The sequence below is a fragment of the Grus americana genome, chromosome 19, assembly GCF_028858705.1.
Source record: "Grus americana isolate bGruAme1 chromosome 19, bGruAme1.mat, whole genome shotgun sequence".
Taxonomy (NCBI): domain Eukaryota; kingdom Metazoa; phylum Chordata; class Aves; order Gruiformes; family Gruidae; genus Grus; species Grus americana.
The window spans coordinates 5,661,359-5,688,319 of record NC_072870.1 but is presented as its reverse complement, the minus strand read 5'-3'; the positions used below and the strand labels follow the sequence as shown (position 1 = coordinate 5,688,319).

Genomic DNA, 26,961 nt, shown 5'->3' with positions numbered 1-26,961 from the left:
CCCGTTCGTATTTAAAAAAAAAAAAAAAAAAAAGGTTTATTGAGCCACTGGAGAGGGTACAACAACGCGACACGGCACGGGGGGCAGGGGAGCTACGCGGGGGGCGAGGAGGAGCAGCAGGGACAGACAGACGCTGTTGAAGGAATAGCGGGGACAGACAGACGCTGTTGAATATCAACAGTACTAAAGAGTGGGGGGGAGAGGGCAGGACTAGGCGTAGAGGTCCTCCCGGTCGGCAGAGTAGACCTCCCCCTCCTGCAGCAGGGCAAAGTTGAGGAAGTGAGAAGGACGATGGACCTCGTGGTAAAACTCCTTGGGGTTAGCGAGCTGCAGCTCATACTTCATGTTGGGGTCGTGGCGAACACCTGGAAGAGAGAGTTCATCAGTCACCTGAAAGCCCCTCTCTCATTGATCAGGAGCCTAATGAAGCCCTCTACCCTCCCAAGATAATTTTTAAGCAGACCATGTCAGAAGAGAGAGTTCTAAATCCACAAAATCATCACCCTTGGGATTCCTGCCCCTGGAGAGTTACAGAGCAATGCCCCTATAGTCCTCTTCTGCTGGTCAAGTGTTTTGTCTTGCTACTCTCCTCCTTCCCTGACCCCTTCTGCATACCAGACCTCCTGTTACTGCCCTACTAGGCACAGCTTTTCTCTTGCATTTCCATTATCATCTCCTCTGCCTGACAGGGATTAATTATTCAGTGGCAACAGACCAGACTACAATGCAGAAAGACAAGATGTCTATTTCTCCCCTCTATCAGACTTTGCTCTCTTGCCACAGAAAAACCGTTGACAGCTGACATCCCAGTGCTGGTACCAAGGAAAGGTCAGACCACAATGCTGGTAAACCCTGCCAGCCGCTCCGAGGAAAGTCAAGCTTCGGAACAGGTAAGGAACATGTCCCTGAGGAGCTATTTCCTTCTCCTCCCCAAGCTATTCACGTTGCCTCCCTTCCTGTCCCTTTCCCAGGGCAGCTCACCCATGAAGTTGTAGTTCCAGGACCCTTGCGCTGGGACCATGAAGAAGCCAAGGAAGCGATCCGAGAGCAGCATCTGCACCCTCTCGTAGTGGGATGGCAGGTAGCCCTTGGGGTTGTTCCCTTTGTCCGTGTTCTGCCTGCCCCACTCGTAGCCGCTCGGGGTCAGTTTGTAGGCTGTCAGCGTGCAGGAGCCTGGCGTAAAACTGAAAGGAAGGAGAGATGGGGCAAGTCAGACTGATCTGGGGCAGAGGAGGGAAACCAGAAATGAGTTAACACTCCTTTTTCCACCAAATTTTTAGTTTGAGACCTTAACTTGTTCCCAAGAGCTGCACCCACAGGCCCCCTGAGCAGAGGGGCACACGGAAGCCTCACTGCCTCTCACCTGCAGGTGATGATGATAGTCTTCTCCCCATCCCAGGAGGGGTTGTCAGCCATGACCTTGGCATGGGTTGTGACATCCTGCGGTGAGAGCTGAGGGGACTCGTTTGGTTGGGTGTGAATCCACCCCAGAGGTTCCATTTCCTGACAAAAGGAGAATGTTTTAGAGAGAAATTAAAGATGTTTAAAACAAGACCACTCCAAGCATGGCAAAAATCACCCAGGGACTAAAGGCTTCCCTTTCACCTGACCCCAGATCGGGCCCCACCACCTCAGGTCCCCGTTACTGGAGACAGTGATCTTCCACCCGCGCTGGGAGCAGAAGCTCAACTCACCTTGAGATATTCATGCTGCGGCAGCTGCCCCGGGAGATGCACAGTCTGGTGCGTTCCCCACTGTGGCACCATCACAATGCACCGGATCTCCTTCACTTGGGGGTTGTCAGGAGGGCTCACTCCATACAGGTAACCCGCAATCTAGGAACACAAACACCCGCCTTAGAAGCCCAGAGGAGACCTCTGTGTAATCATGTGAGAGTGGGTGGGCCCTGCCCTTAGTTCCTGAGGAGACTATCTCTTGGCTGGCAGGTTCTCAGTAGAGGACAACATCACAGTTTTGCTCAGTGCCGAGTTTCCCCACAAGTCTGGACCACAAGGAGCCATCGGGACCTGGCTACAACTTGTGTGCTCAGCCGTAGCGCCAGCGTCTCTCTCCAGCACAGAGGGCTGTAGCAGTAGCAAGTTCCCAGCTCTTCGCCATTAGGTCCCGACTGCCCAGGACTGGTGTGTGCCCCAGCAGCGTGAGCTACGGCTGTAACAGACTTGTCGCACACTCACCTGGGCCCGCAGATCTGAGATGCAGATGAATTTCTTCAACACATTCTTGGGAAGAATGTACGTATAGCCTGTTTCCTTTATATCGTCTGATGAAACATAAATGTGGTTTGTTCGGAGGTGGAGGTTGGCAGCAGAAATCGCTCTGTGAAGAGGGGACAATCATTAGAGAGTGTACAGATCCCTTCCTGAGCACCCTGACCTTTTCCTTGCGCAACAGCCCTGCCTGCCTTCCTACCTGACTCGCCACTCAGTCTTGGAGGAGAAAGTCTGGGTTTCATAGTTGCTGGTTGTAGAGGTGATGATCTCATCCCCATGTTTGTTAACAGTGCGGGTCTGCGTGGCTGTCAGTTGCGACTGCTCCTTGGTTTGCTTCTCAATTTCTGCAATTTGCTGTCTCTGCTGAGAGGGGGCAGAGATCTCCATGCCCAGGATAATGTCTCGGATCTCTGACTGTGTCAGGGATGCAACGTTCACACTGGAAGAGAAAATCCACCCAAGTTATGCATTTCAGAATACACTCTGGACCCTTCTCACGAAGGCACAAGCTCAGAACATCCACTCGGTGCTATGAAAAATGAAACCACAACATTTTAGACAAGAGGAGGGACCAAATCACATGATGCACAGATCAGAAAAGGTTTGGTGCAGACATTTTTATCTGCCTTACTGGAAAACAACTAATAATAACAACCAGTATCCCTAAAAAGCTGACAGTTCATTGCCAAGGGCCCTTGAAAGTCTTGTCCACAAGGAGCACTCTGGCCACAGAGTCTTTAGAGCAGGGAGGATTATTGCAGCTGGACAGTGGCTTACTTGTTCTTCTTGCCATAGTCAGCAAGGATGAGATCCTTCAGCTGCACCTCCACCTTGATCCACTCCTCATCTGTCAGGGTCGGCCAGATGTGGTGAGGCTCAGTTATGGTTGTCTTATCTGGTTTCAGAATAACTTTGGCTCGATCGTTATTCACATGTAGTGCCCGGAGAATCAGAATCAAACGAGAGAATGCCTTGGAGAAGGTAAAAAAAAAAAAAAAAAAAAGATGCAATTAGTCAGAAAGAAGGACACCAAATATACAAGGCCCTAGCAGAGCGCTCCTGTTTGGGCATGCTGACATCACACGGGAAGTGCCAGTGGAATCAATGTGAAGGAAAATTCAGGCAGACTCAAGAGCCAAGCGCTCCCATGCAACAAATTGTGAGGGATGTCTGCAGTCTTGGCTCCTGCCTCATTTACCAGCAGCAAAGCAAAATGCAGACTAGGCATGCTGTGCTTACCGTGTAGGAAGAGATGGTTTTCAGCCAGTCATCATAGAGGTTGAAGAGAACCATCTGGGGTTCGGTGGCCTTCAGGATGAGATCACCGAACTTTTCCACTTTCAGACAGGCCTGGAAGGGCAGCTGCAACTCTGAGCCTTTGATCACAATATTGGGGAAATCCAGCAAGTGCACCTGGGGTTTATCAAGAAGAGGAATTAGCTCTCAACTACTGCAGAATATTGGTCCAGATCAATTCCTTCACAGGAACACAGGACTGGCCAGGACTGGCCTATAATTTCCCAAAGATTTTATGTGTCCCCACAGAGCAGTATCTGCATTGTTACCTCAAGCGGGTCCAACATGCCCTTCCGCGTCACTATGATCTGCTTAGGCTGCTCCTCCACAGGAAGTGATCGAATCAAGGCAGCCACTTCTTCAGCAGTCTTCCATTTGGCCAGCTACAGAAAGACAGCACGGTTAGAGAAATGCCTCTCTGCTAACAGCAGCATCTCCATGCCTTTGGGCATTAGAGAGACTCAAACCAAATTCTAAAAATACAACTGAAATTTATGGCTTGTTCCAGATCAGTGACAAGACCCAACATTTCCTTCTTACTGATCACAGAGGGCAGTTCCCATTCCTGGCATTCAGTTACTCCTGACTGGCTCAGAAAAAATATCTGGCTACACCGCCTCCCTGGCTTTGCCACCTGAGAGTCTTCTCACTGCACTGGATGTACGGCCAAGTGCAACGTGATTTGCTGTAACAAGCAGCACAGCGCTGTTCCTCAAGTCCTGCTTGAAGATGTAGGCTCTTTACACCTCGGAGCCTCAAAAACCTTCCAACATCAATACCTACACTCTTTTACTTTTATATCCCATGCTAATGCTTGTCTGAGCACAGGTTACACACCGGAGCTCCAAACTTAAGAGGCAGGAAGATGAAGACCCTCATGATGTTTTCTGCTCAAGTGTCCCAAGAAGTCAAAGCCCAGCCCCAGCTCACAGCCCAAATCGCTGCAGGCAGCCAGGCCCTACCTGTCCAAGACGCTTCTGTCCTGCCCACACAGATGTATGGATGATCTTCAGGAAGAGCTGTCCAGTTCTGGGATTGAAGATGAAAATGGCTCCATTGATGGGTTTTGTGGTCAAATTCCCTTCAAAAGTCTGAGAAAACAAGCGAAAGTGAGAAATACAGGGAGATAAATGTAGCCTATCCACACCTTCACACAACAGTCGATTTGCTGTGCGCTTTGAGCAGGAACCGTACAGGAAATATAACAGCTACTCTGTGCGCACTGTAAAAATTTGGGTCCATGTTGATTCCTAGTTTTCCATCACACATTGCCTCCACAACCACCCTGAGCTCAGGACATTTACAGTCCCTGTCCTTTCCCTTCTGGCCTCACCTTGTGAATGGTCACTCTGTACACATTGGTGTCATCCACAAACCAGATGATCTGGTTGGAGAAGAGCTCTCCATAGTTCTGGGAGGAAAGGTACGGTTCTGTGGGCTCAGAGGAGTAGAGCTGCAACCCCTTGCGGATTCGTTCTCTCAACACATACAGCGCAGGATTTGCTTTCATAATTTTTGCCATAGCCTGCTGGATCAGCGGTTTGCTCCCAGGGAACCAGTTCCCATAAGCACTGAAGAGGAAAACAAACACAAGACCTCATTGTTGCCATCAGCTCTGAGATGAAGGGAGAACAGCTATGCACAATTCTTTCCATGCAGCACCAGGCGCCTTTCTGCCTGCTGAACACTAACATATGATTTCTCTTGCAATGTCCTTGGGAACTGTTCACCTACGGTTTTTCCCTACAGGGAAGCCACAGCACACACATACTGCAGTTCCAGAAAAGCTGCATCTTCTCTAACAAGCACACTGGAGCAGAGGTCTGCTTGCTGGGACTTTCTCCCTAGTTTTCCAGTGAAGAACAGTTGTCCCCACTCATAGGGGGCCTTGAAACAAGGCCTGTCCTTCAGCTCCAAGAACAGTCTGACAGAAATCTCCTAAGAAAATAAATGATTAGTGACCTGGGAGAACTGAGTCATTATTATTGAACGAGCACACATCGTGCAACCTGAAAGGACTGCCTAGATGCCTTATCCCAGTCACTGCGTAACTCTGGCTTCCACCTTCTCCCCTCATCCTCCAGCCCAGCTCGGAGACACGCTAAGACACAGCCATGAACTACCAATTACGGTTCAAATACAGCACGTGCAGATCTCACCTGTGCAAGTTATAGGCCAGATCAATGGCAATGAGCACACCAGTGGGAGATGGATAGATACTCATGTTGTCTGTAGTGTAGTCCAGGAACTTGGCTCTTGCATAGCGCTCGATATCATGGGAATCGTAATCTCCCCAGCGCAGCTGGATATCTATCCAGTACTTCTGAGTGGTGGTGCTGTCCATCACATCTCTAAGGAGAAAGCAAGCCAGAACAATTTAATTTTGCACAAAACTCTCCTGCAGTTGCTGCGTGTTTTTGACAGAGAGTAACTGCCACCAAGCATGAACACTGAAGCCAGCTACTATCTACATACCGTCCCGACATGGGACTCTACTACTGTCTTCGTACAGCAGCTGTATGCAGAAGCTGTCAAGAGAAACCCTCAACCAACGGGGTTCAGCTGCAGGTTCAAACAAAGCAGCACAGTTACTCCTCTACTGTGTAGTCATGAGGGTCATTTCCCCCAGGGATTGTCTGGTGCGTATTCTGTTGAACTGAACACAGCACAGGTGTAGATAGTGTCCAACTCACTCCAGATTCTGCCCCTAGGTCAGCACAGCTTTGTGGGGTTTCCTGAAGAACCCTTCAGAGCTCCTGAGCTCTGGCTCAGGGGAAAAGTCAACCAGAGGAGAAAACATGAGCAAAGACAGTCTCCATGTTTTGCAGAAGGCAGGGCTAGGAGATGCTGCAACCATCTACCCAAATGAGCCCGCCACTTTGCCAGGCATGACTGTGTTGTCCTGCGTCCCCAGAGAAAACCAGCCCTAGGTGCCCAGGAGATACGGGCTTTGGCTCAGGATGACAGGCTTGGCAGCTCTGCTCCGCAGCAAGATCAAGGAGCGGGAAAAGGGAAACACTCACTTGGAATCTGCGAGCAATGATGGACGTGACACATTCCACTTATAGGAAGCAAAAAGAAGGATATCTGCACACGAGGAATTCATCTTGTATGACTTCCTGGGATGGATCGTTTCTTTCTGCACTGTCTCAATCTCCAGAGCATCCAGCTCTTGATCAAACACCTGGGGAAAAGGCAGTCAAAGATGAGTTCAAGCAACCTAGCTAAAGAATCTATCCTCAACACAGAACTAAAACAGGCACCCAGGAAAATCCTGTTTCCTCCCCTTCCCTGTCAAATTGTTGAAGAAGGGGTAGCCCTGCTACAGTCCCTGTTGCTAGCAGGAGGCCTTTCTCAGTGCACAGAAACAAACCGAGTTTACATCCTGCTCACCTGACACAAATCCATTACAATGCTCTCATGGATCTTTTGCCACAAATGAGCTCGGAAAATCTGAATGAGAGAAATCTTCAGCGTGGGGATCTTGCCATGCATAAAGATGCCTGTCAAATCCAGCTGCACCTGAAACCCAACATATACCTGCAGAAGAAAAAAGCAGCTGTGAGAACAGGCAACAGCACAACTGATGAAGTTTAGAAAAAGAACAGCTACTGTTAAGGCGGTTTAGTTCATCTGTTAGAGATGCTCTGAACATTGAGTTACATCGATTAACTGCACTCAATTCAGTAGAAGTATCTACAGGTACAAACTCCAGGTACTTACGTTGGCTCTGTTAATGGTAGGAGACCACCACAAGGTGAATCTTCTGTTTGGAATCTGGTTCAAACCCGATCTCTGGGCATTTGTCAGCTTCTTCCACTTCATAGACTCCTCAAAGCCACTGGCCTTCTCCCTAGAAAGGGCAGACAATCAATTACATAAAATGTTCCTCATCTCCACTGTCATGTGCCACATATAATAGAGGCAGGGAACACACACACCGGGAGCAGGGAAGACTGCTTCATGCAAAGACATTTCCCAGTCCTGGGTGCCCTCACAACTGAAGTATACAATGTGCTCAAGTGATGACTGAAAAACGGAAAACGCTCAACAGGATCAGTCCTTGGGCCAAGGACTCCTCCTGGTGCACCACTAAGCTCCAGTTTGCACGACAAGGCCACATCAAGGTTTCTCTCACCAGAAGAGACCCTCCCATGTGGGGAAGTAAGTGCCCTTGAAAAGAGTGTGCTCCAGGATCCCTTCCACTCCACCAAGTGCCTGGATCATATCTGTGCGGTAGTTGTTCAGGTTCCAGAGTTTCCCATCATGGCGCTGATGTGTCCACCAGAACGGGTTCTGTTTCAAGACCTGCAGACAATAGCGCGCTAGTGAGCAGCTTTGTATTCAGATTACTTAACCTGGCTGCACTTATTTTAAGAACCAAGATGATGATGGTGGTGTCAGCTAATGGGTAAAAAGCCTCATGCCCTCAGCCCTGGAGGACACCTCTCATCTACAACATGAGTTCTGTCAGTGCTACCTATGCAGTTCAGACAGGGTAGAATCTAAGATGGTATTTTTATCTTTCAGGGACTAGCCTTCTATAGAGTCATTATTAAAGGCTTTAAATAATAAAAGTTTCTACTATTACTAAAACTCAAGATTCTGGAATGTTTGTTTTGGGACCGTTTTTTCCCTCTCCAGAACCAATTTCTTAATACTCATCTGTGCTAAGCGTGGTGTCCCCAGACACAGCAATCTATTGAAATGCTTCAGAAGTGGCTAGCTACAGATTTTGGAGCATTTAGTTCTCAACAGCCTCTACCAGTCCCAAGACACGGCTCTAAGTTCTTCCTGTGTCAGACAGACAAGGAAGTGCACCTACAATAATGCACAGTGAAAGGACATTGTCTGAACCTCACACTCAGGCAGAGAAATTCCCAATCAATACCTGATACTGTTTGAAGTCAGTCCTGACTCTCCATCCTTTATCATAAGCTAGGGTATGCCGGTCCTTCTGGAAAAGAGTGTTAATACGAGGAATTCCTCTGTCCCACGAGTCCTCCAGATCCTCCAGCGTCAGACGCCTGCAGAAAAAAAAATCCCCACTTTGTTACCTCTCAATTTTACAGCAATGCATTAATGAATATTTCAGGTGATGAGATCACAGAAATAATACAGATCTCAGGGCTCTGGCAGGAGATGTTATAAAATGCTAAGCACTCAGAGGCTCAGCAAAGTGTCTATAGCCATCACTATGAATACACCAATGTCAAACAGCCAAAAGGAAACGCCTGCCCTTGTAACTGCACAGAACTAACTGCAAATAGGTCTGATGTCAGCTTTTCCTGGCACCACCTGGCATACCATTTCCCTCAAACTGTACTACGGGTGTACTATCTGCTTGCAGAGTCTGTACCTCCTCCAGAGGTAAGACAGCAGCTTTGCAGGCAGCCTGTAGCATGTATCATGGGTCCAGCAAGGCCTCCAGAACCCTGAGACAGCGCAAGATTTCACCCCTCTGCCTGTCCCCACACACAGAGAGATCTGATTGCACATTGAAACACACCTGTTCTGGGCTATAGCCTCTTGTCGCTTGAGGGCATACTCTGCCCATACTCTCTGAGAGTCAATGAATTCACTCTCCCATGGCTGGATGTAACGATACAAATTGGGGATGAGCTGGTCCTCCTCATGACTCATTCCTGAGCGGAAGTGAGTGATGCCAACATCCGTCTGCTTGGACCACCTGCAGCAAAGAGGCACAAGAGTGAGGCAGAAGCGACAGGAATTCACAGGTCACACTGCCATAACCTACTGTAAAGGCAACGTAACTCTATAACTAGGCATGGTTTAGCATTCTCACATATTTTTACGGGAAAGAGTATCTAACAAAACACCCAACTCGTGGGCATTTAGGACAGAGCAGCACAACTCACCTCAGGTCAGACTGCGGGATAAGAACGTGGCCCATGGAGAGCATGCCCAGTCCTCCCAGCTCTTTAGGGGTGTAAAATACCACTGGTGGAAAACGGCTGGGCATTTTGGAATTCAGACCAATTTTGATTCGAGTCTGGATCTTATTTTCACACTTCACCAGCAAATCAAGCAACTCCTGAGTATTTACAACAGCTTCCCGGAAATATGTCATCAAGCCAATCAGAGCTGTATTCCATTTATTGACAATCTAGAACAGAAAGCAAAGGATCAGTTCTCAGCCCCTTCTCCAAGCATCTGCAGAAAGCTCTGTCACACATCTTCCTCCCATCTTACCTTAGTGAAGGTTGTGGAGCCAGACGCCATGAGGATCTGCCTCACTCTGTTGTGAAATCTCTGCATAGACTCATCATCCACACGCAGGAAGCACTGAGCTGTGCGCTCCTTGGTGACCTACAAGACCACAGGGACATCAGTTCCCTCCTGGGAGCACTCTCTCCAACAGACAGTAAGAGCTCTTGCCATCAGGCATTTATGAAACAAGGGGAGAGAAGAGGCCAAACGCCACCTCTACAGTTTCAGGTCCCCACTCATCCCCAGCCAAGGATTTCCTATCCCTCCCAGGAAGGAGAGTTCATTTTAACTCTACCTGCTAGTGGTCCCAGCTACAGAGCTGGCAAACGCGTGCTGTTCAGCACCCTCCACAAGCAGGTACGAGCCCTGCTTTGATGCCAGGTACAGGCCAAGCAGGATCTGCTCTCCCAGCCTGTCAAATCCTCTCCCTACCTCATTCTGCAGGTTCCAGACACCATCCTTGTGGGTGAACTCCTCGTAGCTGGTGCGGCACTTGGGCAAGATGCGGCACTCAAAACCGCACATGTTAAACAGCAAATTGGGGTTATCCTTGCTGTAAACGGATACGAAGCTATTCTCCCACTGCACTGTGGTGACTGATCGAGGCAAACGGTTCTTGATATCCCAGAATACAGCACGACCACTGAAAAACAAGATGTGCAGAGTGACAGGCTGTCTGTTACTGAAGTGAAATAGAAACCAGGCAAGTTCTCAGTGCTTTCCTAGCACTATAGTCTCTCACATCCATCACTCACTGTCAGAATTACAGCACAGATCCCTCACCTCCTCTTTTCTTCTTGAGCACCTGCCTATCCACCTCCGACAGTTATTTATCACAATTAATTTTCCCACTATCCCACCACTTGTTTTTCCCAGGCTGCACCACTTACAGGTTCACATCATGTTTCATGAGGCGCATCCGAGCATCCCGGGGCCAGCACTTCTTGTTGTTGTAGCCTACGATGTTCTCATTGTTGGGATCTGGGTGCTCTGTCAGGTACCGTTGAATCAAGTCTCTTGCCTCATCTGCTGTAAACCTGGAAACGCACAGAAGAGGATCTGGAATTACATGACCAACTTCTCAGAACAGATAAGGACTTGCTTATGGATGGACAGCTGTTCACCACAGCATGGTTGAAGGTAACTATCCAATTTTTGTATCCTCCCACTGAAGAGGGCTTCAGTTTCATTAGCATAGAGCAACCCAGGACTGTTTGGGTGATCTTTCCATGAAGAGACATCAAATTTTATGTCCATTTGCTGGGAAGCCAGAAAAGGCTTATTTTAACAGTGGAAAATCTGTAACAATTGAACTTTTGACACTGCTGCTTTCTACTGGTCCAGTGTAGCGGTAAAAAAGCAAACTGAGAAAGCAAGAGGAGGCACGTGGACACCCAGTTGTTCTGGGAAGCCTTCTGATTCAAATATTCCTCATCTTTCTTAGCAAAGAGAATGAAAGCCTGGAGTAAGAGCATACTAATTCCCACTTTCACAGCATCTGCTGCAAGATGTCAAAAGAAAAGTTCAGCTGAGGAAAGCAGGGCCCCAGAGCTCTCACCTGAAGAAGATGTGAATACGGTCGATGTATCTACAGAAGAGGCGAATGGGATGGGCTACCTCAGTGGCAATGTCTTGGAAGCTGAGGAAGTCATTTGGCATCTGGGGAGGCCCAGCCATTTCACTGGCACGGTGCAGACCCAGCACCAGCAGGTCCATCACCAGCCCATAATACTGGACAATGAAGGAAGCAAACTGCAGCCCACGAATAATCCCGTAGGAATTCGTGTGATTCATGTCCTGAGGAAATGAAGGGGAATCGTGAGATCCTAACTGTCACAATACACGAGAGACCTTTTACCTGAGCAGTTACTCTTCAGCAGGACCCAGAAGGGTTTTCTTACTCCCTCATCACTTCTTTCTCTGGCAAGTCTTGTGTCCCCTCCTCCCCCACAGATCCAAAAGCTCTCAATTTTACAGTCCACACACCCCTTTCCTGACAGTGATTGTTACCTTGTAGTTGATCACCACGTTGTTCTTTGCTGTCATGTAGTCAGCAATGTTGTGATCAACAATAAGACGCAACAGCCTGTTGAGCAATGTCAGGTCAATCTTCTCATACATCTTCTCAAATCGAGATTCCAGCATCACATTGCATTCACCTTCACTCGTTTCCCAAACGTCTTGCAGATTATTAATGCCTGAGGAGACAAACAAGCTTGTCATGTTATCTGACAAAACGCCTTTCTCAGTGTGCAGAAGCACCTTTCTGGGCACAAGAAATCAGCATATTTCTTGTAATGTCTGATGTTTCGTCCTCTGGTACTTCCAGTCTATCCAGAAATGTGATCAGAAACATGTAAATCAACTACGAATGCTATGGAAGTTCTCCTCCAGTATATACATATATTTATTAACCTACAAAATGCAGCCTCTTATTGTAATAACCATTGACTGCAAGTTGCAAATGTGAAAACTCAGGTCCCAAGGGGAAGCAAGCTCCTGATAAGAAAATTCGTTTTTGCATGGAATACAAGACCCCACTAACCTTGGCACCACTTGTACACCAACAGTGGAGGAGGTTCAGTGTCAGCAGGTTTGATCCATGGGGGGAAGAGTCGTCGCTTATCAGCCTCATACCACAAGTACTGATCCAGATAAGCATCTGTGATTTTCTCCAAGGGCTCAACATCATAAACAGGAACTAAGTGGCTGTAGAGATCCATGAACTCAATACCCACCTAAAAAAGAAAAGGCAGAACTGAGGCTTATAGCTGACAAAGAACACAAAGTCTTAGTGCCATTCAGTTCCTGAACGCAGCATAACTTTTAGCATGGTCTGGCTTTTACCAGGACACTTACTTCCTTGAAGGCTCTCTGAGTTAAAAGGTGTCGCTTGATTCTGGACAGAGCTTCATGAGGATTATCATAAGCCTGTTCAATCAAGCCTAACTCCTCTCTCTGTGACTGATTCAGGCGAGACTTCACACTGAAAGCAAGAAAGAACAGCTCATGCACCCAAGCATGAACAAACTAACGGCTGCTACAGTAAACTGATGAAAGACACCGTTCAACCAAGCAGATCAAGACAAGATCTGTAACTCTCCACAATGCACATCCCCAAGCTTAGGAGCACGGCATTGTTTTTGCCCCAGGTGGCAGAGTCCGTGAAGAACCCCCAGTCAACCTTGGCAGTTCCACAACCTGCAGCTTTTACCATCAGGGTAAATTTTAGAACACACTGAATTCCAGGAATAATGGATAACAAAATAGCTTGAGAAGCCTTTCCCAAGGCAGATGTCTGCCCCTGCAGAACACAATCACTTCCCACTGCTTACCTGTAAGCTTCCTTCAGCCTCTCCAGGGCTAATATGAGCAACTTGGTGTCATGTTTGTAGGACAGCGGGGGGAAGGGAATGGGCGAGAACCTCCTGCTTTCCAGCCAGTGCACTGTGGTTGTGTACACAGCAACAGCCTCTTCCGCAGTGATGTAAGGCCCATCCTGCAGAACCATGCCACCAACGTTAGTCAGTGAAAGCTTCCCTATGAAAATAGCACCAATTTGGGCAACCCCAGGAGGACAAAAGTACCTTCAAGTAATTATGCTGCCGCTCCTGCTCAGCTTTTAAGTAGAGTCTGGTCAGCCGGCCCAGATTCTTCTTACAGACAGTTTTGTCGACAGTGGCACCTCGACGGATCCGCTCCCTGTTGTAGTGAGCTGTATTTGTCCACCAGTCAGCTTTTGCCTTCACATACCTCAGGATCATGTTTTCAATAGGAGTTGGCAGCCCCGGCACCTGTGGAGCGACAGTAACGTAAGGTAAGCAGGAGTGAGAACACAGTTCTACCCGGGAGATGTTAAAATTGAACCAAAAGGCCAAGTGAGAGACTTACCTTCCAGGGGATATTGGCCTTCCAGCACCGCCACGCCTCGCTCAGATGCTGCAGGATGGTTCTGGCTTTGTTCTGTTTGATTCCTTCTGGCATCATGTCCAGAATGTCATGCATAACGGCTGCCCTCAGCTCCAGGTCAAAGTGAGACTCCACACGCTGCTTCGTGACAGTCTTTGCTACACCCTTGGAGTGACGGCCTGGAAAAAGCAAAGTACGTCAGCAGTTCTGACGTTATTGGGCAGTGCTCCTCTTCTTCCTAATACGGGAGTGCATGGACGTGCAGGGTGTCTGAAGAAATTACACTGCTACAACATCACTGATCAGCCTGGAGTAGATGATTAGGAGGCTATGGACCTCGTAGTGCTATGGAGCAGGGAATCCCTCTTCCATTTGGAACCTTTTCTGGGGGCGCTGGTCTCGTAAGAGCTCTAAACTGGTCAGTAGCCCTTGGGATTGACATGGAGCATGGATACAGACCACCACTTGGAACAGAAAACTGGAGTTCAAGCTGGCAAGTAAACAGTATTAATCTTTACCACACACTGTTCCCACGTCCAAGATTTACAAAATGTGCTGACCTTCAAACTGCCTGGCCAGCAGATTCCCCAGCCAGCGTTCCAGCAGTGGCGTGATGCCCCTCATGAAGAACAGCCATACTCTCCAGCCAGGAGCCCAGAAGCCACAGCCAGGACCTTTGCCCACAGGCCCCTGGAAAAACAGAAACATGGTAACAGCAGGTCACTTATTGACACTCCAGAATCCCTCCCTTGTTGCTCAGTTTACGTGGGGTCACCATCACGTGGAAAGCTGGAACTTACTGTGTTAAACCTGTAGTAGATGAGATGTTTCAGGTCCTTGCACATACGAATCTGCCGCATCAGTTTGTATTTGTATCGGTACATTCCTGTCAGCTGACCCACATGGGCAAAGATGTACTGCAAGCCATCCGCCAACTGAAACACAGGGAGCACAGTCAGAAATAACAATAAACACTACTTACATTGCCTCAAGAAACCAGGTTTATTTTATAGCCAGGAGCAGAGCGTATTAGGCCGTACAAAGCTCCTAACGCTGACTCATAAAATGATCAATTCTTATAAACTAGGGTAAAAGCAGAATTTCATACAATGTTGCATGCTTTCATTGTTCCTCCTCTCCTCTGTAACACTGCACTATTCAGTCATTTTGTGCATCCTATATAAGCCCGCCCAGATATTCCACTCCTCAACTTCCATGCCTCACTTTTAATAAAAATGAATAATTGTTAAAAAAAGCCTACCTGAAACGCATCCACATTTCCAAGTCTGTATTGGACGTGGCTGTCCACCACCAACTTAGTGAGCCGCAAAACCTCTCGGCACAAATGGAAAGCATTACCAAAACGAGATTTTTTCCTTTCCTGGAAGAGACAAAAACCCCAGAATTTATGTAACAACTTCATATAAGAGTGTAACAGCTCCAATTTGGGCATTCTGTACAACAACTGAACAGTTGAGGCACTGTGGCCTGTTTTACCACACTAACTACTTAACAATCTTCAGGTAAACTTTACTCTTGAGTACAATAGCACATGGACCAATACCTTAGTGGTGAGTGTCTTCACGGGCTTCAGGTTGAAGTTGTAATCCAAGTGAAGGTAGTTCAGGTTCTTTCTGTGGATCAGCAAGTTCAGCATATTGTAGCCCTGGCGACACACCTGCAGGCCTACTTCCACCCAGTCCAGCTTCGTCGACTGGAAAAACTTTGTAGCCTTGAAGGAGCGGAACAGGTACCTGCAAGGAACAGAGAATAGAATCAGTTGAATCCCCTACTCAGATCAGTAGTTCCCCACTGAGCAGACCCCCACTTACCTCTTCTTCTGGGCCTTTGGGGGTCTGTGCTTGAGCGCATTCAGAACGTAGTATTTCAGTAGCTTCTGATAGGAGACTCGCACTTTCACTGGCTGGCCTGCTGGGCAGTGCTCACGATACCTAGGGATAAATCATATTTCAATTTTCCAGGTAACTCGCATTCCTTAGAGAACAAGTCTCCAGAAACTCTCCTAAAATCTCTAGAAACCAGTCACCACAGGACGTTTTTATTTTATTTTCATTATAATAAGATAATAACGTAAGAATCACTAGAACACCCCTTCCCCCAGGAAAGAACTCACCAGTTCTTGACCAGTGGGATATCAAGAGCTCTCCGAGTCCTCCCAGACCTCAAGTTGAAGGGCCGTGGGGCCCACAGCAAGGCAATGCCGTTGGCTGTGTTATCTGTGTAGAGTGGGGTATCCTTCAGGAAAGGTTCCACAAACTCTGGCAATTCAAACTCTTCATCATCATCAGGCAACGGTTCTTGACTCTGAAATGCAGAAACCCCACACAACATCTGTTTCCTGGCTGCTTCAGCTCAGAGTTAACCAAGTAAAAACCATTTCTTTCCTCGCACGGTAGAAGTGTGACAGTGCTGAGTATCAGAGAAGCAAAAAGAACTTTACAAGGCCCCAGCGGGCCTGAGAATTAACTTTGGCTACCAGACCCCGAGCTAGGTGCTAGGGAGGTAACTCAAGGGAGATGTTAGCTCCATGAATACGCCAAGGACAACCAAAAAGATAAGTAACTTATAAGAAGACTCTAAAATAACACTGTTAATTACAGATTGGGCTTTATCCTACAGAAACCAAGGAAGACAGCTTTGTGCAGCTCCAGAAGCAGAAAAAGACTACAAATGACAACTGTGGGTTTTTTTGTGAAAGGGCATTGCTTTCTCCTGAAATTTATGTGTGTGCGCCGCTATCAGAAGCAAGGTTACAAACAAGATGCTAAAGCCCCATTGCCTCCACACGCAGGGTTTATCACAGGCTCTCTTGGACAGTGACTCACCTTGACAGAATGTCTGTGTGAAATGGGGTTGATCAGTGGATCAAAGTAAAAAGCTGGGAGATCAGGATCTTCTGTTTTAATGAAAACGACGTTTGGAGTATGATACCTGCAATACACGATATGCGTTAGAGCATCCTGACAGCTTTTCCCCTCTCTCCCTGCTCTTGAGGCTGCTGCACTTACCAGGTCAGGTGGACATGGTGTGGCAGGTTATTGTACAGGTACGGGAAAGCAATTTTGTACTCTGTCCTGATCGGCTGCCTGATGATAATTTTGTTGATGTCATTAAACTCATTCCAGTCTTCATCCCTCAAATAAGGCAAAAAGAAATTGTTATATGAGCATTCAGGGGGACTGAAAGGCAAATATTTTTGACTGAAGACAGGATATCAGCGTTTTTCCTTTAGCTTTCTCTTCACACTAACAACCATTTGGTGTCCAAAGCAGCAAGCACTTCACAGACATAATGCTAAAGACAGCAAACACCGAGAAATAGCTCACCCAAGGCAAGATGCTTGATAACACGATAACCTTCTCAGCCCTTTTCCCAGATAACCACGTATCTTTCCTCCTAAACCAAATACTTACTGAAGATTGATGTCTCTGACAAGAGGCTCAAACTTGGGACCTCCAGGAATAGCCATGTTCAGTGCCTTGGAGGTAAAGAATGCTTTCAGGTCAAACAAATAGAAATAGTTGTCATCCACAAGGTCAGTGAGCAGTTGATTAGCCAGCCGGTACAGCGTGGACATCATTGGGAGAGTGAACTGCCAACGCTGGTATGTTGAACCGTTTACATACCTGCAAAAGAACAAAGCACAAGACACTCACTACACAGCCGGAAGACAATTGAGCCTTTACCAAAGGACCAGAAATAACCAAACATCTTTCACTGCCAATCATTTGCTGAAAATATTAAGGACAGCAAATACAACTGCCCCTCTAGACAGAAAGAAAGGCTGCAGGACTGCTGAAGACCCCTATGGACTACATCTGCCCAGAAAATACTGACTGCTCCAGTTCCTCTCCTCCGTATCCAAACTGATACACAATATCTGTGCACTCTTAGCAAATACCAATTCAAATTCCAACGAGACAATCCAGGTTGTCATCTTTATGGCATGGTAAGAAACATCAGAGTTTTAGCAGTTAACTGGTAGCAGCCCTCCAGGACAGAGAGGTCTTGTTGGTCCTTGCAGGATGCTGAAGACAAGAGGTATAACTTTACAACAATCAAGTTCTCCCTCCCACCCTTGAGGGAAGGTTTTTCTCTCCCCACCAACATCACACGTAGTCCAGCGTAACACGACAAAAGGTTATATACTGCTATGTATAGGGAATTTATATAGGACATATGGTTTTTTTCTCCTCTCCCAGTGAGCTGTGCTGCCAGAGGCACGTACTTCCTGTTGTCTTTCAGCGGCTGGTGGTCATAGAACCAGTCCAGCACAGGAGCATCCTCCTCTGGATCCAGCTCAAGCTGAATTGCTTCCAGGGGCTCCACATCCAGGATGTTATCAGCATAATCCAGAGGGGGTTCTTCATCATCAAACGGGGGGAACCTCATCCTCTTGAAGTGACGTCTATCTCTCTTCTCTCGCCTCATCATAATCCACATTGACCTGGCAGAAACCCAGAGACCCGTTAAACATCGCTTTTATTGTGGATGCACAAATGTTTGCTCACAAGTTCCCACCAGGGCAAAGGAAGATGGCACTTACCCCCACTGAGCAATGTACACTGGCTCTATCACCCAGGGAATCTCATTCACAAAAGAGATGGCGCCTGTGATATGGTACAAGACTGGAACATCTCTGATCTGCTCCCATGGCATGGGCATGTTCTCCAAGAGCTTCAGAACAGCATGAGGCATGTACTTCAGAGCACTACAATCAGAAATCAAGGAAAATCAGGGTTGGAAGGGATCTCAAGAGAATAGCCATCCATCTCCCACAAACCCAATTACCTCTATACCTTTCACTCCTGAAAACCGCTCATCTAACCTGTTCATAAAAGCCTCCAGTGAAATCCACAAACTTCCTATTCTATCCTTGTCCTTCATGCATCGCACTAGCTAAGTTTTCTACCGGGTTGGCTTTGAAGATTGTTACACGTTAAGAACGTTACAAACAAAACCAAAAAATTTCAAATGAGTTTCTGGAGTTGCTTTTTTTAATCTTGCAAAAAATGTATGCTGGCTACTTCATACTCTCCCCCAACTTCTTCTAAAACAATGCATTATCCAAGGTAATGTTTTTCTCATAAAATTCAAAGCAACAACTTCCTTCGCTTATCCTCTTCTGCACTGCTACCCTAGTGCAACTGATGACCCTATCCTCCCCCAGCTACTATGCTGCTTTCTATGCACACTGACATGGAAAACCCTTTGGAGAAGGGGCTCCGAGTTCACTGAGGAGCTCCGACAAGGCAGCAGGGGCAGACTCAGCCCGGCTCCCCGTGTGTCACATCGCGGGGGGCTCCCTTACCCCAGGTAGACACGCTTGTCGTGACGGAACTTCCTGTTGGTCATGTCGCCGTGGTCGCGGATGATCTTCCGGACGTGCTCGGGGGGCATGTCCTCTTTCTGCGCGTCCACGAAGCCGAATTTCCTCTTCTCCGCATAGCGCTTGGCCTGCAGCTGCTGCCACTTGCGGGCTGCAGGGACAGAGAGACGGCGGAGTCAGGCCCGGTCCCGCTCGGGAGGATGGGGGTGCAGGGGCCGGCCTTACCCACCTTTCTCCTGCAGCTTCTCCTCAGACATGTAGTCGGGCAGCGGCGCCAGCGGGGTGGGCACCGGGGCGCAGCCGCCGCGGTACGGGAAGACGGCGGCCATGGCGACGCACCTGCGGGGGTGGAGAGGGGCTCAGGGCGGGGACGGGGCCACCCCCGGCCTCTCCCCCGCCATCCCCAGCGGCACCCCCCACCCGCCCCCGGGCCCCCATCGCCCCCCGCCCGCCCTCACCGGCTGCCGCGACGCCCCGCGGTTCCCCACCACAATGGCGGCCCAACGCCGTCGCCACCGCGCCTCAGAGACCCGGATGTGGGCGGGGCGCGCAGCCAGACGGTCTGACCAATCAGCTTTCGGGCAGCCTCAGAGACAACAGGCGCAGCCCATCAGAACGCGGAGGAGGGGAAGGAGGCGGGACCAAGGGCAGAAGAGGAAAGGAAGTTGTGCCTGGAGCACACTTCCGGTGGGACGCCCAACCTTCTCCGGTCCCGCCCTGCGCTGCTTTCGATTGGCGGAGAGAGATAGTGTTGACAGTTCGACGTCGGCTCCGATTGGACAACGTCTGGCACAGATAACCCCCACGCTACCTGTAGGGGGCGCTGTGGGGCAAGCGGGGCCGGGGTCTCCCCGTGTGGCCTTGCGGGGTGGGGGAATCCCCCCGTGGGGCAGGGCCTGGGGACTGCAGTGCCCCCTCAGTGGGGGCAGTGCCCGCTTCGGCCTCCCCCGCGTTCCCCCGCCAGGGACTGTGCTCCCCCCACCCCCCGGGCCTGGGCCGGCCCCACAGCCCCAGGCAGGGCAGGAGGACGCTGCACCCCAGAGCCCTGGGGAGCGATGCCTCCCTCCCCACACTGCCCCCATGGCCCTTAATACCTCAGCGAGTAGCCAGGCCCTCTGCCCCCCTCCCAGCCCCCCCAGGGAGCACAGCCGCCCCCCGCCCTCTGCGCTCACCCTGGGAAAACACAAGGTCCGGCTTGCTGCAGGCGGACAAGCGGGTTCAACACATCACCACGGGCCACTCTGCAGCCAGCCGGTCATTCGCCTTGGGGCTTCGGCTGGGTGGGGGCTCCCTGGGGAGTCCCCCTGGGGAGAGGGGTCTGTGCTGGATGGGACTTTGGCTCTTGGGACATGGGATGGGGCTGAAGAGGGTGCAGGAGGGTGGCAGGCTGGGGCGTAGCTCCCCACCAGCTAATCGCCTGACGGAGACCCTCTACCCCCGTGAAGCCCTGGATGGGGGTATTAGAGGGACAGGTCCCTTCCCAAAGCCCTTCAAGCCAAGGCTGTGGCATTTTCCATCAGGAGGGACAAGCACTGGGTACCCCTGTGTCTGGACGCAGAGAGCTGCAAAGCCGCCGTTTATCCCACCATAGCACTGTGGGAAAATCCCATCTGATTAGAGGCTCCCAAAACAGGCTTCCTGGGCCCTCAGCCCCGTATGCCCAGGGTACACCACATCCACGTGATGGCAGGAATGTGGTAACACAATCTGGGCCTTGAGAAACGTTCCGGGTGTGGGCAGAGGCCGGAGGACGGAGCGAACCTTGCTGAGCGGGTGCAGAGGCTGTGCTAAGGGCAGGAATCGGCGGAGCAGCTCCTGAAAAACTGGGGATAAATGGGTCAAACCAAAGAGAAAGCCCTGGCTGCCAGCTCCGCTCCAACTGGGAGCTGCAAGAGGCACGCGAGCACTTAACCACCGCTCGAGGTGACAAACCCAAATGCGGAGTAGGTGTCTCCAGCACCTGCAAGCCTCCCTGTGCTCTCCACAAATAGAATCGTAAGCGGCTTTGGCCACGAGTCATCTCCAGCCTCCCACTGCCCACATGCATTGCTCGTCTTTCCCTGCCCAGGCAGAAATGTGTCTGTTCCCTTATTTTCCTCCTCGAAACAAGTGCCACCCACTGAGCAGCACGTTGTTTCAGCCTGTCCCCCAGCTTTTCAAACCAAAGGAGAGATTTTGAGTTAAATGTTATTTGCCACACAGAAAGCACGACAAATCCAGTGGATTTCTCAAAACCAGTACACATAATCCCGAGTGGGATGATCTTCCTTTTATACACGGCGTTGGGCTGCTGGGGAACAGTCCATTGTGTGGGAATTGATGGGGAAAAGGAAATGTGAGGGGAAAAAAATGAAAACCTGCTTTTTCCTTGTCCCAGGAAGCCTCCAGGGACAGGCAGAGCAAACCACAAGGATCCTAGCTTTGCTGCAAGCTGGTGTCCAGCATGGAGAACGAGAGCAGCGAAGCCACGTGCTGGGTGCTCTGCCTGCAGCCTGCCCGATTTCACAGCCGGCACTTTCCTAACCCCACAGGTTGCAAGCGGCTCGGTGCAGCAGGGCTAAAGGTAAGGCAGAGCCACGGCAGGAGCTGGCACCAGTCCTGCCGACATTTAGCCTCCCAGTGGCCAGCCCCAAGGGAAGCGCAGCCTCCCCTTGCCTAGGAGGGCAGGAGAGTGTCAGCAGGAATTGGAAAAACCTTCATCTTCCTCCATGGAAAAGAGAGGGGGGGGAAAAAAACCCAAGAGAGGTAGACTGTGCTAGCATACTGTGTGTTTTTAACGTAGGACAAGAAGCAGTGACACCCTGGGACAAGCTGGGATGCTGAGTCCCTTTTTCCCTCTAAGCCCCTTCCTCTCGAGCCGTTTCATTTGCAGCTGTTTATTAAAAGCTCGTGTTAGTAAGAGCTCTTGCTGCTGGGTAAGAACATCACGCTGGGCTCTGCAGCAGGACTTTTCATTCCTAATAGATGCCTGAATCTGGCCCACCTAAACTGCTCGTCTGTGGGAAGTGACCATCACATAGCATCATCCTGGACAGTGACTCACGCTCTCCCATGCTCATTTATGGACACTTGACTTAGCTGGGAACAAAACAACATGGAAAAAGCTCCAGCTGCCAGGAGAAGTCGGCCGCCTGTCCCCGAGTACAGTGCTGCAGTACCTGCTGCCCGGTGCTCTGCCCCCGACCTGGACCCCACAGCGGGCAGCATCCCACCCAGACAGGTTTCAGCCTCTCCCTCCATCACCCACCTGGGACAATCTCCTCGGGGAGGACTTATGAGTGCAGGATTTGGCTTCTACTGGCCCTGGCCTCAAGGGCAAAGCCTTGGAGCCTCTCTTGCCTGGTGGTGCTCCCATGGGAAGTGCCAGAGAATGCAGGGCTGAGTGCAGTGTCCCCTGGCCAATGTGACGCTGCAGGGTGCAGCACCACAGGGGTTAGAAACACACTGTGGTGTTTGGATTTCCAGAAGAGCAGTGGGGAAACAGTGCTCTTCCACTCCTTTCTCATCTCAGCGGTGCCTTGGAGAGCTGCGAGAGCTGTTAGGGCTTCTCCAAGCAGCTCCTGGTTGTCCGACCACGTCATCCAAAGGTGCAGGGGGAGCACAGCCCCAGTACCTGGTCCGTGAGCACCTTCTCTGCTGTGCAGGGCCCAGGATCTGCAACCACAAGAAAAGCCCGGATGCTCTGTTAGCGTGAACCCTCCAAGCAAGGCGCTGAAACAGCCACGCTCACTCTCCACTGCACTTTGCTGTCCTCCTCCATAGGCTCAGGGCTGCTCATCCCCCAGACCCTGCAGGGAAGGGGGCTATTGCTCCTTCTCCTGCTGCACGTCCCGGCTGGCCTTGAAGAAGTCACTACGCAGCAGGCGATAGAAGAGGATGATGTTCATGGGTGTCATGATTGCCATGCCCACTGTACCCACGGCGTACGTTGCTGGGGGCACATTCTCCCGATTGAGGAAGAGCCAGCGGGTCATCCAGGCCAGTGTGGCAATGCGAAACACCACGTAGGTGCCCAGGTTGACGATGCTGTTGAGGCGGTAGCAGGTGGTGTGCACCAGGTTGGCCATGAGCAGTATCTGCCGCAGGTGGAGGAAGATGGAGTTAATCTCCACCAGTAAAGCCACGAGGGCAAACCCCACATATTGATGGAGCAGCACTGCAATACCAAAGCAGACAATCACCTGGGAAGGAAAAAGAGGAGAGGCTGAGTCCAGGACCTGGTTTCTCTCAGCTGCTGCAAGCCGGAGCTCTCCATGCTTGGGCGCAGCACGGAGCAGAGGTGGAAACAGTTATCACACCAGTGCCAAACCACCAGTCATCATCCCACATGTCTCTGCAGCGTTGCAGCCTCCAGCTAGCCTCGGGCATGAGATAAAGCCTCCCCACTGTTACATGAAACCTGAGCGGGTTTTATTTTTCCAGCGGGGGGGGGGGGGGGGGGGGGGGGGAGGGAAACACTTCTATAAACTCCAGGTTGGCAGAGGAGACAGAGCAGCCAGACCTAACCCTGCTTTTGTGGCCTGCGGAATGCAGTTGGTTGTGGCCCAGCAGGTTTTTCCGCACACGGGGCAGGAAGGGAGACGTGTAGCCCAGGGCTACGGTTGCTGCTGGCTCAGGGATTCTCCCCAGGACAGGCACACTGCAGGGATTAAGCGGCTTTGCTGCATCAGAGAGCCCCGTGGGATGCCCCGAGCCTGGCATGAAGCACCCTGGGGCTGCTGGATGCTGCAGCAGAGGACGTGGCTGCTGGGGGCAGAGCGGGTGCGATTCCTGCCCCACACCCTCCCTGCTGGGCGGGGGGACAGGCTCTGCCTGCCCACGCTTTAGTACACTCAGTCCTTTCTTCATTTTATACCATTAATGCTGTTCTCTGTATTGGCTCTTTAATGAGATTATCTGCTCCCTGCTCGTTAAGTCACTGTCTTGGCCTGAATTAGCTCTATTGTGGAGATGACCTTTTGACTTGTGACCAGCAGCCAGCAGAGCTGCAGGGCTCGCTGGGCTCTGCGAGACAGCAGGTCTGACCGTCGCCTCCCCCACCTCATCCCAGGTAGGTCCCAGCACTGTCCCTGTCCCCCATCCCCAGGCCCAGCAGACCCCTGTGCCTCCCTTGTACCCCACAGCATCTCTGCTGCTCAGCTCTGGGCTGTGCCACCCCCCTGCAGCATCCACAACGCTCCAGCATCCAGACATCAGAGGTGATCAAAGAGAAACGCACGCTGGGCTCAGCCAGGAGCAAGGGAGGCAGAGGACACTGATGTGGGGCTCCTGCACCACAGCTTCTCCAGCCATCCCAGGCCCGTGGCCATGACTCTGACCTGAATTAGAGGAAAGCGCCCCGGGGAGCGGAGGGTGGAAGGGGGTGATGCGCAGCCCTTCCTGGCAGATGCTCAAGTGGCTGAGAGCTGGCAGGAGCTGAGCTGCTTGCCTGTGCCGGTGGGGACAGCTTGGTCACTGTCTGTCCGCACCACTGTTATGGACCAGCCCCCTGGCCCAGCTCTCTGCCCCCCTACTCTGTGCATGCTTTGGGTTTTTTCCTACCCCATCTTTGGGTGCCTGTCTGCAGACCCAAAGAGTACATGAGTCCCACAGGACCAAGAGGAGCCCCAAGCCCTGCTGTCTGGGCTGCTGGGCTCCTCTCCCCAGACAGAAAAAACAGATTTTGTAGCAGGTAGCAAACACCCACGCTAACAAGAACAGGAGCCCCGCTCTGGTCCCCCAGCCCCAGCCTCCCTGGTGGCACAAGTGCCAGGATCTGTCCCTCAGGGAGCAGCCAGCGGACTCACCACAGAGTGATGGAAGAGCAGCTCCCAGGACTGGTGAAGTTTCTGATTGCACAACATGTCCACAAAGTCTTCAAGGAAATAACCTGGGATCAGAGAGGCTGTGAGCAAAGAAGGGGGGCCAGGAAGGGCTGTGCCAAGGGAACCCCCCCAGCAGGCTCTGCACCTGACTGGGCTGAGCAGCCCCTCCAGGGAAGTGATGGCCACAGCTCAGCCCGAGCCCTGGGTGAGTGGTGGGTTACACACAGAGCAGGACCACACGCAGCAGGAGAAGGGAATTGCTGTGTTTTGGATCCTTCCTGCAGTCCCTCTGTAGGACGTGCTCCTAGGGAGAGGCACTAACTAACCGATCACTTGGATCTGTTCCTGGAGAAGGGTGAGAGTGAAGGCACCATGCAGACCCTCACCCACATTACTGTCCTGGGATCGGATTCCACCCCATGTCCTTTCAGCCTGGAGCCCTGAACAACTGCAGGATTCACTGCCACCAAACCAACCCCACGTCGGCATTTTAGGTACTCAAACCTCCTTGCTGAGCTGTAGCCATGCTGGGAAGTCTGTTAGCACTGAACACAGGGCTGGTGACAGGTCTGCAAGAAGGTGACAAAGGGAAGGGGGGAGGAAAGGCTTCACAGAGCCCCAGGACTCAAAGCTCCTGGCCTGGCAGGTTTAGCTTTGGGGGGATCTGCATCGATCCCCTATCATGGGCACTTTTGGGATGCTCCGAGCCCTGGCCGCCCCATGAGGACAGTGGTGGGCAGTGTGGTGCCCAGTACCTCCTGGCTGTGGGTGTCGTGGGACAGAAAGGAGCCACTGTCCTTTGCCAAGAATAGGGCGATTGTCTGGGGCGCCTGAGACATCGCTGACTGCGATGCGGCTTGAGGGGCTGGTGTCAGGCACCAACGAGCCCCTGGAGACCCCCCGGCGGGCAGAACAGGGGGCAGCCCACTCCCCCACCTCACCTACGGACACGGCGACCAGGCTGTGCGCGCCGGGTGGGTGCGTGCCCACCAGGTCCTCGGACAGCCCGGGGTGGAGGCAGAACCTGTGGGGAGAGGGGCTGTGAGTGCCAGGCAGCGCCCCTGGTTCCCCAATTCCCTTCCAGTGTCTTTGGTGGCCACCTGGCGCTGCTGATCCCCCCCACCTGGAGCCCTCCTGCCCCCCTGGTCCCCCCACGGCCACCCTTGTCCTCCTGTTTCCCCCGGAGTCTCCCTGTCACCTGCTGCCTTGGTGCCGCCCTGTCCCTCGGTCCCCCTGTGCCCCTCGATCCCTCCTCCATCTCCCAGTGCCCTCCACTTTCCAGGTCCACACCCTCCCCAATGCTCCTCAGGGTCCCCCAATATCCCCATTCCCCCCTCCTCCCCCCCGGTGGGCTCAATCTCCCCCTGGCCGCAAGTTCCCATCGGGGTCCCTCGACGCCCCCCTTCTCCCCTAGTGCCCCCGGTGTCCCCCCGGCAGTCCGGTGCTCCCCCCTCCCCCCCCCGGCCCCAGGTGCCCTCCGGGGCTCCGCGGTGCCCGGGCCGCTCACCCGGCCAGCGCCCCGCCGCCGCTGAGCACGCTGTGAGCCAGCGACGTCCAGATGTTGCGCCACTTCCAGCGGTTGCGCCGGGCCGAGGGCGGCGGCGGTACCAACCGCTCCAGCCCCCGGTTCAACAGGCGGAAAGCGGCGAAGGAACCGGCCACCACCAGCAGCCCCGGGCTGAAAGCCATGGGCATCCACCGGCCCGCAGCTTCCCCCGGGCTCCCATGGGCACCGGTAGCGCTGCCCGACGGCTCCGCCTCGCCCGGCCCCGGGACCCGCCCTGCCACCGCCCCGGGCACGGGCACCGCCTCGCCCCACGCCCGCCGTGCCGGCACCGCCCTGCCCCGGCCGGGATGTGCGGCCCCGGAGCGGCGCGGGGGGGGGAAGCAGCGACCATCGTCCCCGCAGGGAAGGGCCGGGTGGGCTGCGGGAGCCGCCCCGCTGCCGGCGCTGGTATTTCCCGCATCCCCCTCCCACGCAGAGATGCAGACACGCGGGGGTAGTGCTTTCCCTCGGAGCGGGTGACTCAGGGGGGGGGGGGGAATGGGAAATGAGCACCCCGGGGTGTGCGTCAGCCTTCCCCGGGCATAGCACGGCAGAAGCGACGAGCAGCCCAAAAGCCAGCTGCAAGCGTGCCAC

The 26,961-nt window shown here is 51.9% G+C and overlaps 2 protein-coding genes across 3 annotated transcripts; both read right to left on the bottom strand.

Moving 5' to 3' along the window:
- Positions 1–4: 4 nt before the first annotated feature.
- Positions 5–19,596, bottom strand: PRPF8 (pre-mRNA processing factor 8). 2 transcript variants are annotated; one of them, XM_054847591.1, is made up of 43 exons: positions 19,476–19,596; positions 19,247–19,356; positions 19,000–19,168; positions 18,235–18,399; positions 17,917–18,135; positions 17,102–17,314; positions 16,697–16,822; positions 16,514–16,619; positions 15,802–15,992; positions 15,500–15,619; positions 15,232–15,421; positions 14,929–15,048; positions 14,468–14,602; positions 14,228–14,357; positions 13,650–13,846; positions 13,346–13,552; positions 13,094–13,257; positions 12,618–12,744; positions 12,304–12,496; positions 11,769–11,956; positions 11,317–11,555; positions 10,649–10,795; positions 10,191–10,401; positions 9,741–9,857; positions 9,407–9,654; positions 9,037–9,216; positions 8,419–8,554; positions 7,666–7,835; positions 7,251–7,380; positions 6,921–7,067; positions 6,551–6,711; positions 5,687–5,878; positions 4,861–5,098; positions 4,490–4,618; positions 3,797–3,910; positions 3,471–3,644; positions 3,009–3,202; positions 2,431–2,670; positions 2,196–2,337; positions 1,695–1,835; positions 1,364–1,503; positions 982–1,184; positions 5–365 (listed from the first exon to the last, which is right to left on the bottom strand). In XM_054847591.1, the coding sequence occupies exons 2-43, from the start codon at positions 19,344–19,346 to the stop codon at positions 211–213; spliced, it is 7,008 nt and encodes a 2,335-aa protein (XP_054703566.1). In that variant the 5' UTR covers positions 19,347–19,356; positions 19,476–19,596; the 3' UTR covers positions 5–210. The 2 variants fall into 2 exon arrangements, with proteins under 2 accessions (XP_054703566.1, XP_054703567.1); XM_054847592.1 differs by having other exon boundaries at positions 19,506–19,554.
- Positions 19,597–21,190: 1,594 nt separating this feature from the next.
- Positions 21,191–26,597, bottom strand: TLCD2 (TLC domain containing 2). The gene is made up of 4 exons (XM_054847624.1): positions 26,329–26,597; positions 25,763–25,845; positions 24,804–24,886; positions 21,191–23,198 (listed from the first exon to the last, which is right to left on the bottom strand). The coding sequence occupies exons 1-4, from the start codon at positions 26,514–26,516 to the stop codon at positions 22,821–22,823; spliced, it is 732 nt and encodes a 243-aa protein (XP_054703599.1). The 5' UTR covers positions 26,517–26,597; the 3' UTR covers positions 21,191–22,820.
- Between the last annotated feature and the right edge of the window lie 364 nt (positions 26,598–26,961).